The 13,105-nt window shown below is 41.6% G+C and overlaps 1 protein-coding gene across 8 annotated transcripts in view; it reads left to right on the forward strand.

The window, feature by feature from the left end:
• Positions 1–921: 921 nt before the first annotated feature.
• The window catches only part of LOC143288304 (coronin-1C-like), a 70,651-nt gene continuing 58,467 nt past the window's right edge, over positions 922–13,105 (forward strand). For 6 of the 8 annotated variants that reach the window (XR_013056067.1, XR_013056070.1, XR_013056071.1 and 3 more), the window contains exons 1-2: positions 934–1,092; positions 1,385–1,576. Coding sequence is in view for 3 of the 8 variants with exons in the window: in XM_076596655.1 (XP_076452770.1) it covers positions 1,385–1,576 (192 nt within the window). In the remaining 5 variants the exon portion in view is untranslated. Of the gene's footprint in view, positions 1,093–1,384; positions 1,577–13,105 lie in introns of all 8 variants that reach the window. The other 2 variants (XM_076596657.1, XM_076596656.1) reach the window with 2 other exon arrangements.

Below are 13,105 nucleotides of genomic sequence, written 5' to 3' on the forward strand. Positions count from 1 at the left end.
TGCAAGCCTTGGATATGAAAAGCCGGCAAGCTGTCCTTGTATTTTCTTTCCACGGTGTGCCAGGGTTTCAGTTCAGTTGAGACAGCACGCGACGGAGTCATGGATCACTGCTGATCAGGCTGACAACGAACGGGATCATGAAGCCGGCACAGGGCTGAACAATATCCAACAACAATATCTCGCCCTCTGTTTTTAGTTTATTTCATCGTTATACTGATTTCTAAATTTGTCTAGCTCCGAAAATATAACTTGCGTTTATCTATTTTCTTCATCTAACAAACGACAACTAGCCCGCCATCACATTTCGCTTGTTTTCTGAATTGAAGTGCTAGCGGGCCAGATTGCAGCACTATTATGTCAGTGGCTCTCTCTTCAGGTGCTGCCAAAGAATGAGCGGGGAAAGGGATATATCTGACACTAAGAATAAAAAGCGACATCATACGACAGCACAAAAAGCTGTAAGTTTTATAACAGGCCGTGGAAATACCAACTGAAGTTTTCCGCCAAGATTAAAACAAAGCAAAATATGACAAAACAAAACGGCAGGCATGCATACCATACATGAACTGGGAGAAGCACTGATGCACTTCCCGGTTAACGTATCAATTTTCTGGGCAACTGCTCTGTCGCTGTATGAAATTAAATTTTGATTTCTACTTAACGAACAGCTTCTGCTCAACTGATTCTTGGTTCAGTGTTCTCCATTTTGATCTGTGTATTTGGCATGGTTAGTTAATTAAAAATTGACAGGATTGCGCACTTTTTCGATGTGTCGCAGCGCATTAATAATTTTTGAGGCAATGCAAGACCCACAAGGCTAGTGTGACAGGTGGAAAGCTTTCACATTCGTATACAGCCATTCAGCGCTGCTTGTGAAAACGTCCGCGTGTGTAGCAGACGACACAAGGAAGACATATGCCATTCCCATTTTAGGGATTGGAACGTTCGCTGAGAGACTCATTCGGGTCACGCATGCGTAGAATAAACTTCCTTTTCCGCGTTGCGGTGGGGCGTTCATTTCCAACCCTCTGCCTTGACATGCGAAGATTTCTTAGCCTTTTCATGGTGGAATAACTTGCGAACTTTTACAAGGTAAGTGTAGGTTTGGATATTGGCCTAAATAGTTTCATCATAATGTACATAAAATTAATGATCATAAATCAAGGAGCTTAAAAGTGGATCAAAGTTTGTATTCGATACCGGCTGCTACCTCAGAACGTTTATCTCCCTTTGGTTCCTTGTGACGGGTTCGATCGATCTTTTCTACTCAAAACTATGATTTGTGCCTGCATAAAGCGATAAACTGTATTTATCATACCGTTGAGAAAAACGTGGAAGTAATTTAATCTCAACTACTTGCAGTTATTTCATGTATGTTGAACAGATGGCTTTTATGAGACAAAGTAAATTTCGTCACGTCTTCGGCAAACCGGAGAAAAGGGATGGTTGTTACGATGGCATCAGAATCACCAAAAGTTCTTGGGAGTCCACCTATTGCGCTGTCAACCCCAAGTTTGTTGCCATCGTCACAGAAGCGGCCGGCGGCGGTGCATTTCTTGTGCTTCCACTTTCGAAGGTAAGCTAATGTCTCTTGAAGATTGTCGTTTGCTTTCAGTTCATGTGTGTTCCGCATGAGTTGGGCGTATCACCGGGAAGCGACCCGTTCAGTGTTCCATTATATACAGAGTACATTATCACTAACGGATCATGGATGAATGGGTGTGACTCACTCGGTGACTGAATCATTGTTGATGCTTTGTACTATGTGCTCACTGCTTCTAATTTTTTGTGGGCCTGATGTCTTTGTTTGAGAGAGGAGTGGAGCGGCAGCCCTACCGAGCCCCGTGCACAGCAGGGGGCGGAGTTCTCATTTCCTGTGATGCTGATATTGTTCCTTATAGTATTCTAATGTGGCCTAGATGTAATGCTGCAAATATTTTTTTTATATAGATTACATGTAATATATGTATTAAAAAAAAACACTTTTTTTTTCAAAACATCAATTTGCATCAGATAAAAACATAAATAAAATGTTTGATAAATAACACACCAGTCCTGCATGTGTGAGGTGTGACAGTTTATGATTTACTCATTAATCATAATTATTTAGTCTGGTATAGAAGATGAGTTATTGATAATGTTACAGATCACATTACAATGATGATGTGTACGTGCATTTGTATGAAAGTGAAAGTCCTTAGTGAAAAACAATAGATTGCTTCCGCTTTCTGTATGTGGTGTTGTTTGAATATGTTAGAGCTGTGTTTAATCACAAAAGGGTGAAGGTGTATTTTTGTACAAATAAAAAGGAAAGAAAAAAGCAAGAAAGGATAGTGTACAGTGGTGGCCATGAGGTCTGACAGCAGGAAGATAAGGAACAAGTACAGTTCTCATCAGTGCAAGCCAGTAACCTTGTTGACTACTCCGTCTAATTTAAGAAAGGGGAGTTTAGTTATCACAGTGCAGCACAGCTGGACTCTTACTGACAGTACTCTCTATTGTGTTATATTATATTTGACTTTTTTGTCACATTGATGTTTCTGTGTGAAAATGGGTGTGGGCTGCCTATCCCAGGGAGAGTGCATTGATACAGTTTAGCACCACCCTTTTTTTTTTCTTTCCTGCCTGCAGGTGTGTTTGTTTTCCCATCAGAGTAGATTTTTGTATAGAATTTTTTCAGGGACAACCCATTGGTTGTTGTGGGTTCTTTTACATGCACTAAGTGCATGCTGCACATGGGACTTTGGTTAATCATCTCATCTGAATGACTAGTGGCCAGACCACCACTCAGGGTTTAGTGGAGGGGAAGAAAATATTAGCAGGTGTGTGATTTCAAACCTTTGCGCTCAGATTCACCCAATTCCTGGGTGGACGTTTTATCACAATGCTACCACTCCACATCCAGTGAGGCCAGGTCAAAATGCTGTACATGCCCCGTGAACATATTTGTGCATGTGTGTGTGTGTGAGTGTGTGTGAGTGCACACCCTATCAGTAGTGTTATGTGAGAAATAAGTGAATAGGGAAAGAAGTGACAAGAACATAAGAATAACTTTATCATCTCAAAATGTAGTTCCATTACTTAGGCCAAGTGCATAATCACTGCATATACAAGTAAATCTCGTTGTGGAAACAGGATTGTAAAAAACAGATATTGAAAATGTGCTGAAGACAAAATGACAGATGTTTCATTTTAAGTATTGCAATGTGCATGCACCATTTCTCATATTCAAACACTGCAGCCAGTGCAGGTAATATATATCTCAAATGTAAAAACAGAAAGAATCAGTAAACATGTTTCAAATGTATGAGAACATAACACAGTGTATTGCACATTGATTGTATCTATAGAGTCAAATAGAGCAATCACATATGAAATGATATACATATTAAAAACAAAAATAAAACAGTCACACATGTAATGATTTGTATTAAAAACAAACAAACAGCAACAACAACAACAAAACTGAAACAGCAATTGTAGATTTTTTTGTATGCCCACTCTTGTGTCCAGTCACCTACTCACACACCCACTCTCTCTCTGTCAGATTCACAGTCACACATGCACACACACACACATGCACACACACATGCACACACACACAGACACACACACACACACACTCACACAGGATACTCAAACAATGCACTTACATTTGTGTTTTTGCCCTGTTAAATGTTTAATATATATATCTGTTTTTACAATCCTGTTTCCATGTTGAGTGCTTGTCTGTGTTGAAACGGCCAGTAGTGAGATGAAGGAGGACTGTGAGTGTTGTGACTTGTGCCAGTGTTGTGATGCCTTGTAGTCCTGTAAGAAAGAATGTCTGGCAGATATTGTGCTGATTTACAAATTTTACATGTCACTTAAAATCATTTAAAAATGTAAAGTGATCTGAAAAACAAAAAAAGTTGTTGACTCACTTTAGCTTGGTGCCTCAGAGACTTGTTTGAATCATTGTCAACTGTCTGTGTGCATCTGCTGCTTTTATCGTTGTAGTTGTAGCACATGTATATGTAACAAGGTTCTCTACTTTCAAATGTCTAGATGCACATAGTTATGTTTGAAAGAAGAGAACAGTGGTTGAGTGGGAAAAAACCCTCAGTGCGTTTTGTTGGTCTTTGTAATACTATAGTTAAAACTATGAAGCAGAAGTTGAAACTAAACTTATCAGTCAGAAACGTAACTGAAACATGTTTTGCTGAACATTTATACTAAAGTATAAACTATGAAGTAGAAGTTGAAACTTTTGAAGCAGAAGTTGAAACTAAGTATATCACATTATCAGTCAAAAGAGTAACTTAAAACAAATCTCTTGCTTATCATTTATACTGTAATATATTTTTAAACTATGAAGTAGATAAACAGTAAAGCAGAAATGAAACCATGTATACTAGTCAGAAGAGTATTTTAAACAAATATTTTGCTTATCATTTATACTATAATATAAACTATGAAGCAGAAGTTGAAACTCGAGAATATCACTATCAGCCAGAAGAGTTAACTTGAACAAATCTTTTGTTTATCATTTATGGTATTGTGGAAACTATGATTGTATGATTGTATGGTACAGAAGTTGAAACTAAGTGTATGGGTCAGAGTAACTTGAATGGATTTTTTGCAAAAATATTTCTGAGCATAGAAGGTGCAGAAGCAGACAAATGTGCTTTGGAAAATAACTGTTGAGAACAGGGCAAGAAGTCTTAGATTAGTGTTCTGTGGGTTTTATAGTAAGACTTGCCCTTTATAGTACAGTCAAGAAGGCTATAGAATGGGTACCATGTTAGTCTTTTGCTTTGTCAGACTGAAACAAGATATATGGTTATATCTACATGGGTTTTTTTTGTTTGTTTTTGTTTTGCCTGAGCCCTGTTTATAGATGAGCACCATATGAATTCACACTCACAGTCAGCTTATTAAAGCAATGGCTGCAAGTGTTTTCAAACTAAGTGGGTGTGTGCACACATGTTTGTGTATAAAACTAAAACTGTTGTTCGTAACAATGTAAGTTACAAATATATAAAAGTGGTAAGGCCAGAGACAAAAGTATGAAAGCAAATGTTTCTCATGTATTTGTATCTTCAGGTGTTGGCTCCTGTTATTTGGCCCTGTTTTGTACCTTCTGACTGAGTCTAATTAAAACAAAATCTGAATGCAATATGTTTATTTATTAATCTGTTCATATAATCATTTCTTTAACAAGAAGTCAGAAGCTGGTGAAGGGTGCACTCTACAGTGTATGTGTATGTGATACATTCAACTATTATGACAGCTACCATTGTCCTCAAGCCAGGACAGTGTGGGCAAAGGCAGTGAGAGTTTTCCTGGTCCTGTCACTGAGAACTTGTGGGACTGAATACAGTAATGTAACAGTGAGTGGGAAGGAAGAGCAACAGAAGTCAGTGGTGACACTGCCCCAATATGCATCCTGTTCACTCATCCCTGGTCCAGCCATCACACACATAGTGTAGCTGTAGTCCCATGGAGTGGTGGCTTAGTGGTAACACGTCCACCAAAGAAGTGGGAGAATCGGAGTTCATGGGATCGAATCCCACACTCAGTTGTATTTTCTCCCTCTTCACTGGACCGTGAGCTGGGGACTAGGCGCTAGTCATTCGGGTGCTACACAAAATTTTAGTAATTATGTGTTGATGATGAGGATTATTTATGTATTATGATGATGATGATGGTGATTAAAGGCTGTTGATGTCACAGCTGTACAGAGGTTTTGTCATAGTCTGCAGCATGAGTGAAATTGGATGGCAGGACAGAAGACAAGGTTGTTGTGATGCAGAATAGAGTTTCAGTTTCAGTAGCTCAAGGAGGCGTCACTGCGTTTGGACAAATCCATATACATTACACCACATCTGCCAAGCAGTTGCCTGACCAGCAACGTAACCCAACGCGCTTTGTCAGGCCTTGGAAAAAAAAAAGAAAAGATAAATACATTAAAAAAAGAACTACTACTACTAATGATAATATGTATAAGGCGCAAAAACTTGATGAAGTCAACTATAAGCGCACAAAATAAAATAAAATAAATAAAATAAATAAATAAATAAATAAATGATAATATAATTTTTAAAAAAATAAAAAAGACAACAATGATGATAAATAAGCAAATAAATGTAAAAAATGCAGACACACATTCACACATACACACACATATGCATAACAGATATGCACCAAACATGCAGTTTCACAGATATGAAAGCACAGTCAAATACACATAAACGTACATGAGCCTCAACACACACACCCACGCACGCACGCACGCATGCACGCACGCACGCAGATATATACAAAGATATATATATATGCACAGCCGCATGTTCCAATATTCCGTTGCTCCCACAGTGTAGGCATGCATACACACACACACACCCCATCCTCCACACACCCCCGCACACGCACGCACACGCACGCACACACACACATTGAGCACGTGCACAGAACTCTCCTGACACTTGTGTACACTTACACCCTCGCGCATGCACAAACGCACACAAACACACAGACCCACACATACACACACATACACACACGCACAGAGGCTGCCACTGATTGGCCACAAGAAGGATGGGAAAAGATCTCCGATGCCAAGAACGTGGCGTCTAGTGTGTTGCTCAGTCTATTGTATTTGGAAAAGCCCACAGAGACTCTGTTCCGTTTTGAAGAAATTTGCGCAATGTTGGTTTGGAAATGATGCCGATATTTGTTTGATTTGCAAAGCATCATGCTCTACCTTTCATGCTAGACTTATGGCCGCTCCCTCTCTCTGCCTTTATTTCTTTGAGGCGATCGATGGTGTGATGGCCTTGTACCTGTTCTTTTTGATATTCTTTGACTTTTCTGAGGATTTCCGATTTTCCTAGATGTCGGCGGCTCGTTGTTGTTGCGTTACCAGCAAGTCTGTCAGCTCACTCATTTCCCTTAACACCTGCATGTCCCGGGCAGTATGACCGTGTGAGTTTTTTAATCTGAAAGTTGCGCATTGCCTTATGCCACTCTGGGCTTCCCATTCCATTTTAAATTTTCTGTATGAGGTTCATTGAGTCGGTTAGAATCATGGCATGTTGGTTTCCGGGCGTATGGAAGGACGATAGCCACTGGAGGGCATGTGTCACAGCTTCAACTTCCATCGTTAGGCTGGAGGTTGTGACTTTGTAGGCAGCATTCTCTTCCCAAATTGTTTTTCCATTTTGTTTCGCAGTGAATCCCCAACCGGATTGGTCTTTGACTGAGCCATCTGTGTATATGATGATGTCCTCTTCTTTACTGTTTTCTTCTATGAGTAACTTCACTTCCGCATCAGTTTTGCCCTCTGGCCATTCCCGACAATGTCTTCCTAGAGTGGGTGAAATGGCTGTGTTGAATAGATGTTTGAGGTTTTCGGGGTTTTTCTCCCATTCTTTTGTTTCTTTCAGGTCTTGTACTAGTTGTAGTTGGCATACTAGCTGGATCGTGTTTTCTGCTTGCCCCATCCATGATCTTCCTTGTCCTAGACGGCTGCCTTTTGGTTCTTTGACTGCGTCATGCAGTGGGTTTTGAGGGTTTTCTAATGCTTTGAAGTAGGTCTTAACCTGTTCTAACTTGTTTCTGGCCTGCACTGAAGGAAGGTCAAGCAGGTATCGCATGGTTTCCGTGGGCGTGTCTTTTGTTGTTCCAAGGATCAGCCTCATAGCTTCATTTTGAACTCTTTCTAATTTTAGGAGGTTGCTTTGAGATGGTGTTGTTAGCCCAAGTCCGGAGTCAATCACACTGAGGACGAGTGATTGGTATAGCAGGAAGAGGTGGCGTTGTTCAATACCTTTGGTTGCCATTGCTTTTAAGACTGAAAGGCCCTTTTTGCATTTGAGAACAGTATTTTCCGTATGTTTTCTGAAGGTCAGCATCCTGTCGAACTGTACTCCTAGGTAGCGTAGGCTTTCAGTTTTCTCAATCTGAATCCTGTCGAATACACAGGTGGTGGTGATTTGCTCGCAGTTCTGTTGTTGAGGGTGCACAGCAACGTTTGGGCTTTCGCTGGATTGATGGAAGATCCTGTGTCTTTGCACCATTGAGCAATATTGTTTAGTTGTTTCTGGAGGGCTTTAGTTCTTTCCTGAGCATCTTTCGAAGTTTCGAAGACCAGGCCATCGTCCGCAAGAGTAGGCACCCGAGCTATTACATTGTTGTTTAAGTCTGCAAGCCCCTTTGTGTAGATGTTGTAGAGGACAGGTGAGAGTGGAGACCCTTGTGGCAGTCCCATGGATAGTTTAGAAGGTGCAGACATCCAATCTCCGAGGCGTAGGACGACGGTTCTTTCATGAAGCGCTGCTGCTATCCATCTTGTCAGTGTCAAACTTACTCCATACCTTAGTAGCAGCTCCATGAGGTGCGCAAACTGGACTTTATTGTAGGCATCTTCAAGGTCGATTGCTACTGCTAGTGTTTCTTCTTTTCTTTGAAATTCTTCGTATACCTCATATGCAAAAGCAGCTGCATTTTCCCATGTGGACTTGCCTGTTCTGTAACCACCTTGATTTGAAAGGAGAATGTGCCTGTGTTCAAGATCCCTTACAAGTTTCCTGGCTATCATGCGTTCCATGAGCTTTCCAGCAATGTTTTGCATGGTTAGGATTTGGTAGCCGCTTACCTGACAATGGTCCTTTCCTGGTTTTGGTATGTGTTTTAAAAAGCTGTGTGTCCAGTCCTCTGGCACATGTCCATTGCTTCTGTCTTATTCCGATAGCTCCTTGATGTCAGAGTAGCGAACTTTGTCTGGGCCAGGAGCCGATTCTTTCTTGCATTTAGCTATTGCTTCATTTAGATCATCTATTGTCAAGTCATCACCGGGTCCAGTCAGCATAAGGGTTTGGTTTAACTCCTCGACATATTTCTTTTTTTCATCTAAGTTTCTTTGATCACTCTGTTGTATGAAATGTTTGAGCAGGGTGGATCCTTTTTCTTCGTTTGTCTTAAGCTTGGTTCCATCAGTATTTAACATGTCTGGGGTTGTTGTTGTGCTCGTTTTCCCTTCCATGCGACGATAAAATTGCCAGAACTCTGTCAGTGTTGTGTCATAACTGAGTGCCTCGCAAAATTGTTTCCATTTGTCATTTTTGGCCTCTTGAGCAATGACTTCAAACTGTTTAGTTTTTTCTTTCATTTTTGTTTCATTATCTTTGTCTGGAGAAGGTTTTGTTCTTTCCTTTTGCCAAAGTTTGACAGCCGCATGTTTTTCTACCCAGGCTCTCTCTGTGTTGGTATTCCACCATGGGGGCTGAATAGTTTGCATCTGGTTCGGTGCCATTCTTTTGTTTCTTCTGCGTCTTAATTTTTCGATGATGGTTAACGCTTTGGTTTTATACTGGAATGGATCACGCAGAATAGAAAGCAGTGGACGTGGAAGGACAGAGACGGAACCAAGTGGGCTTCGTTCCACTGAGTAACTAGCGTTGACAGTGAGGGAAACATTGTGTGATTGTCACGTTGTGTTGACAGGGGAAAATTGTGTGATTGTCACATTGTGTTGACAGGGGAACATTGTGTGATTGTCACATTGTGTTGACAGGGGAACATTGTGTGATTGTCACATTGTGTTGACAGGGGAACATTGTGTGATTGTCACATTGTGTTGACAGTAAGGGGTGAGTTTGTGTGATTGTCACATTGTGTTGACAGGGGAACATTGTGTGATTGTCACATTGTGTTGACAGGGAAACATTATGTGATTGTCACATTGTGTTGACAGGGGAACATTGTGTGATTGTCACATTGTGTTGACAGTAAGGGGTGAGTTTGTGTGATTGTCACATTGTGTTGACAGGGAAACATTGTGTGATTGTCACATTGTGTTGACAGGGGAACATTGTGTGATTGTCACATTGTGTTGACAGTAAGGGGTGAGTTTGTGTGATTGTCACATTGTGTTGACAGGGAAACATTGTGTGATTGTCACATTGTGTTGACAGGGGAACATTGTGTGATTGTCACATTGTGTTGACAGTAAGGGGTGAGTTTGTGTGATTGTCACATTGTGTTGACAGGGAAACATTGTGTGATTGTCACATTGTGTTGACAGGGGAACATTGTGTGATTGTCACATTGTGTTGACAGTAAGGGGTGAGTTTGTGTGATTGTCACACTGTGTTGACAGGGGAACATTGTGTGATTGTCACATTGTGTTGACAGGGGAACATTGTGTGATTGTCACATTGTGTTGACAGGGGAAAATTGTGTGATTGTCACATTGTGTTGACAGTAAGGGGTGAGTTTGTGTGATTGTCACATTGTGTTGACAGGGAAACATTGTGTGATTGTCACATTGTGTTGACAGGGAAACATTGTGTGATTGTCACATTGTGTTGACAGGGGAACATTGTGTGATTGTCACATTGTGTTGACAGTATGGGGTGAGGTTGTGTGATTGTCACATTGTGTTGGTAGTGAGAGGGAAGATAATCTTGGGACATACATTTTCTGATGTATGTTTCATGGTATCTGTGACATTAGATAAAACATGGAAAACAGTGGACCAGGAAGATGGCAGCACAGTCCTTGTTGTTTAAGTTGGTACATTATCATGATGATGTTACTTTATTACTCTTGTAGATGTCATTGCAATAAGTAAATGTTATTTAATTGCTCTACAGTAATTAGTATTCCACCAAGTTTCCTTTTTAACTTTGATGTGGAACTGATATTACAGAGGAGTAAGTGCCTAGTTATTCTGTGTGTGTGTGTGTGTGTGTGTGTGCGAGTGGTCACAAGTTTGCTGAATGTGGCCTATTACTTCTGTTGATTATTTCAGTCATTGGCTGTGTGTGTAACTATCTGTGTCACAGAGTAGTGCTGTCACAGTCAGTTTGATATTAGCTGTGTTTCTGTTTCCTGCTAGTTAATGTCATTGTTCTGTCGTCCTTGGTACACACAAACCACACTTTTTTGTTTGTCTGTCGGTCTTTATGAAAAAGAACAGAAACAAACAGCAATACATGGTTTGATATGAACCATTGAACAGAAACAAACAGCAATACATGGTTTGATATGAACCATTGAACAGAAACAAACAGCAATACATGGTTTGATATGAACCATTGAACAGAAACAAACAGCAATACATGGTTTGATATGAACCATTGAACAGAAACAAACAGCAATACATGGTTTGATATGAACCATTGAACAGAAACAAACAGCAATACATGGTTTGATATGAACCATTGAACAGAAACAAACAGCAATACATGGTTTGATATGAACCATTGAACAGAAACAAACAGCAATACATGGTTTGATATGAACCATTGAACAGAAACAAACAGCAATACATGGTTTGATATGAACCATTGAACAGAAACAAACAGCAATACATGGTTTGATATGAACCATTGAACAGAAACAATAGGAGAACAAAAAAACAGCCAGAAAACCAACCAACCATCCAAATGATATGATGACATGAATTGACTGTCATGTTATAAGCTGGCCCTGAACAAAAAAAAAACAAACCCAGAACAAAAAAACAGCCAGAAAACCAACCAACCATCCAAATGATATAATGACATGAATTGACTGTCATGTTATAAGCTGGCCCTGAACAAAAAAACAGCCAGAAAACCAACCAACCATCCAAATGATATAATGACATGAATTGACTGTCATGTTATAAGCTGGCCGTCAACACTCAGCTGACAACTGCTGCCAGCCTGTGGAGCACAAAGTGACTTCAAGTGCGGTGGGAAGTGCTGGGCCCAGTGTGTTGGGAAGAGGTGTGCTTGTAGCGGGGGAAGTGTGTGTGTCAGGGTCTGGTGCCTGTACATGTGGCTGGCTGGCCCCTTCTTCACCGCCTGACCCAGCAGGCCACTGATTGGCCGGGCCAAGAGAGCTTAGCTCACCCACTTCCGCCTTCTCATTTCCTTCTCCCTTGACCACAGGGCCAAGAGGGGCGGGCCCTGAAAGATGTCTCTGTATCCGTCTGCTGCCTGGTTATGACGGATGCCTTTGCCTTGTATGGCAATAGCTGGCTGTCTGTGTTGGGGTCGATTGACCAGTCTTGTCTCTTTTCATTCAGTTGTTTTCTGGACGTCAGTTTTTGCTTGTGGGTGGAGCTTTGTAGAGCATTTGTTACCTAGCATCCTTCCCTCCACCCCCACCCCACACACACACGCACATACACATGCACACAGACATGTGCACACATGTGGACACGCACATATGAGCGCGCGCGCGCACACACACACACACACACACACACACAGGTTGATAGTTACAGACTGGATAACAAGGGGTCAGAAGGGTGATGATTGTCGTTGCTGTGATGTCATGACAGTGCCAAGTTGTTGCTTCCTGCTCTTTGTGTGTGTGTGTGTGTGTGTGTGTGTGTGTGTTGTGTGTGTGTGTGTGTGTGTGTGTGGTGTTGTGTGTGTGTGTGTGTGTGTGTCCACATGGCACTCAGGCCTGATGACTTCCTTCCGTGCCCAGGTTCCAAGCTGGTGTGAAACAGTTGGGAGTTGTTGGAGTTGTTGTTGATGTTGTTGATCCTCTCTTTCTGCCTCTGCTGTATTATGTATAGCACTCAGTGCATTTTGTTGTTGTGGCACAGTGCAAGACAGACAGAAGTGTAGGATCAGTTCCCTGTTCGTTTGACTCGGTGTCCAGTGTGCCTGTTTGAAGATTGTCCCCCACCATCTAACCACTCTGCACCTCCGGATGGGGCCCAGGGGGAAGGTGTGGGAAGGAGGGAGAGGTGGAGGGGAAGGGAGAGGGGAGGGGGGTTGTAGGGAAGGAGGGGATGGAGGTGGATTGGGTGTGGAGGGGGCAAGGGTGCCTTTGGATGTCTTGGTTATGTTCACCAATCTTTGATTGGGTGTGGAGGGGGCAAGGGTGCCTTTGGATGTCTTGGTTATGTTCACCAATCTTTGATTGGGTGTGGAGGAGGCAAGGGTGCCTTTGGATGTCTTGGTTATGTTCACCAATCTTTGATTGGGTGTGGAGGAGGCAAGGGTGCCTTTGGATGTCTTGGTTATGTTCACCAATCTTTGATTGGGTGTGGAGCGGGCAAGGGTGCCTTTGGATGTCTTGGTTATGTTCACCAATCTTTGATTGGGTGTGGAGGAGG

The sequence above is a fragment of the Babylonia areolata genome, chromosome 12 (genome assembly GCF_041734735.1).
Source record: "Babylonia areolata isolate BAREFJ2019XMU chromosome 12, ASM4173473v1, whole genome shotgun sequence".
NCBI classification, from domain to species: Eukaryota; Metazoa; Mollusca; class Gastropoda; order Neogastropoda; family Buccinidae; genus Babylonia; species Babylonia areolata.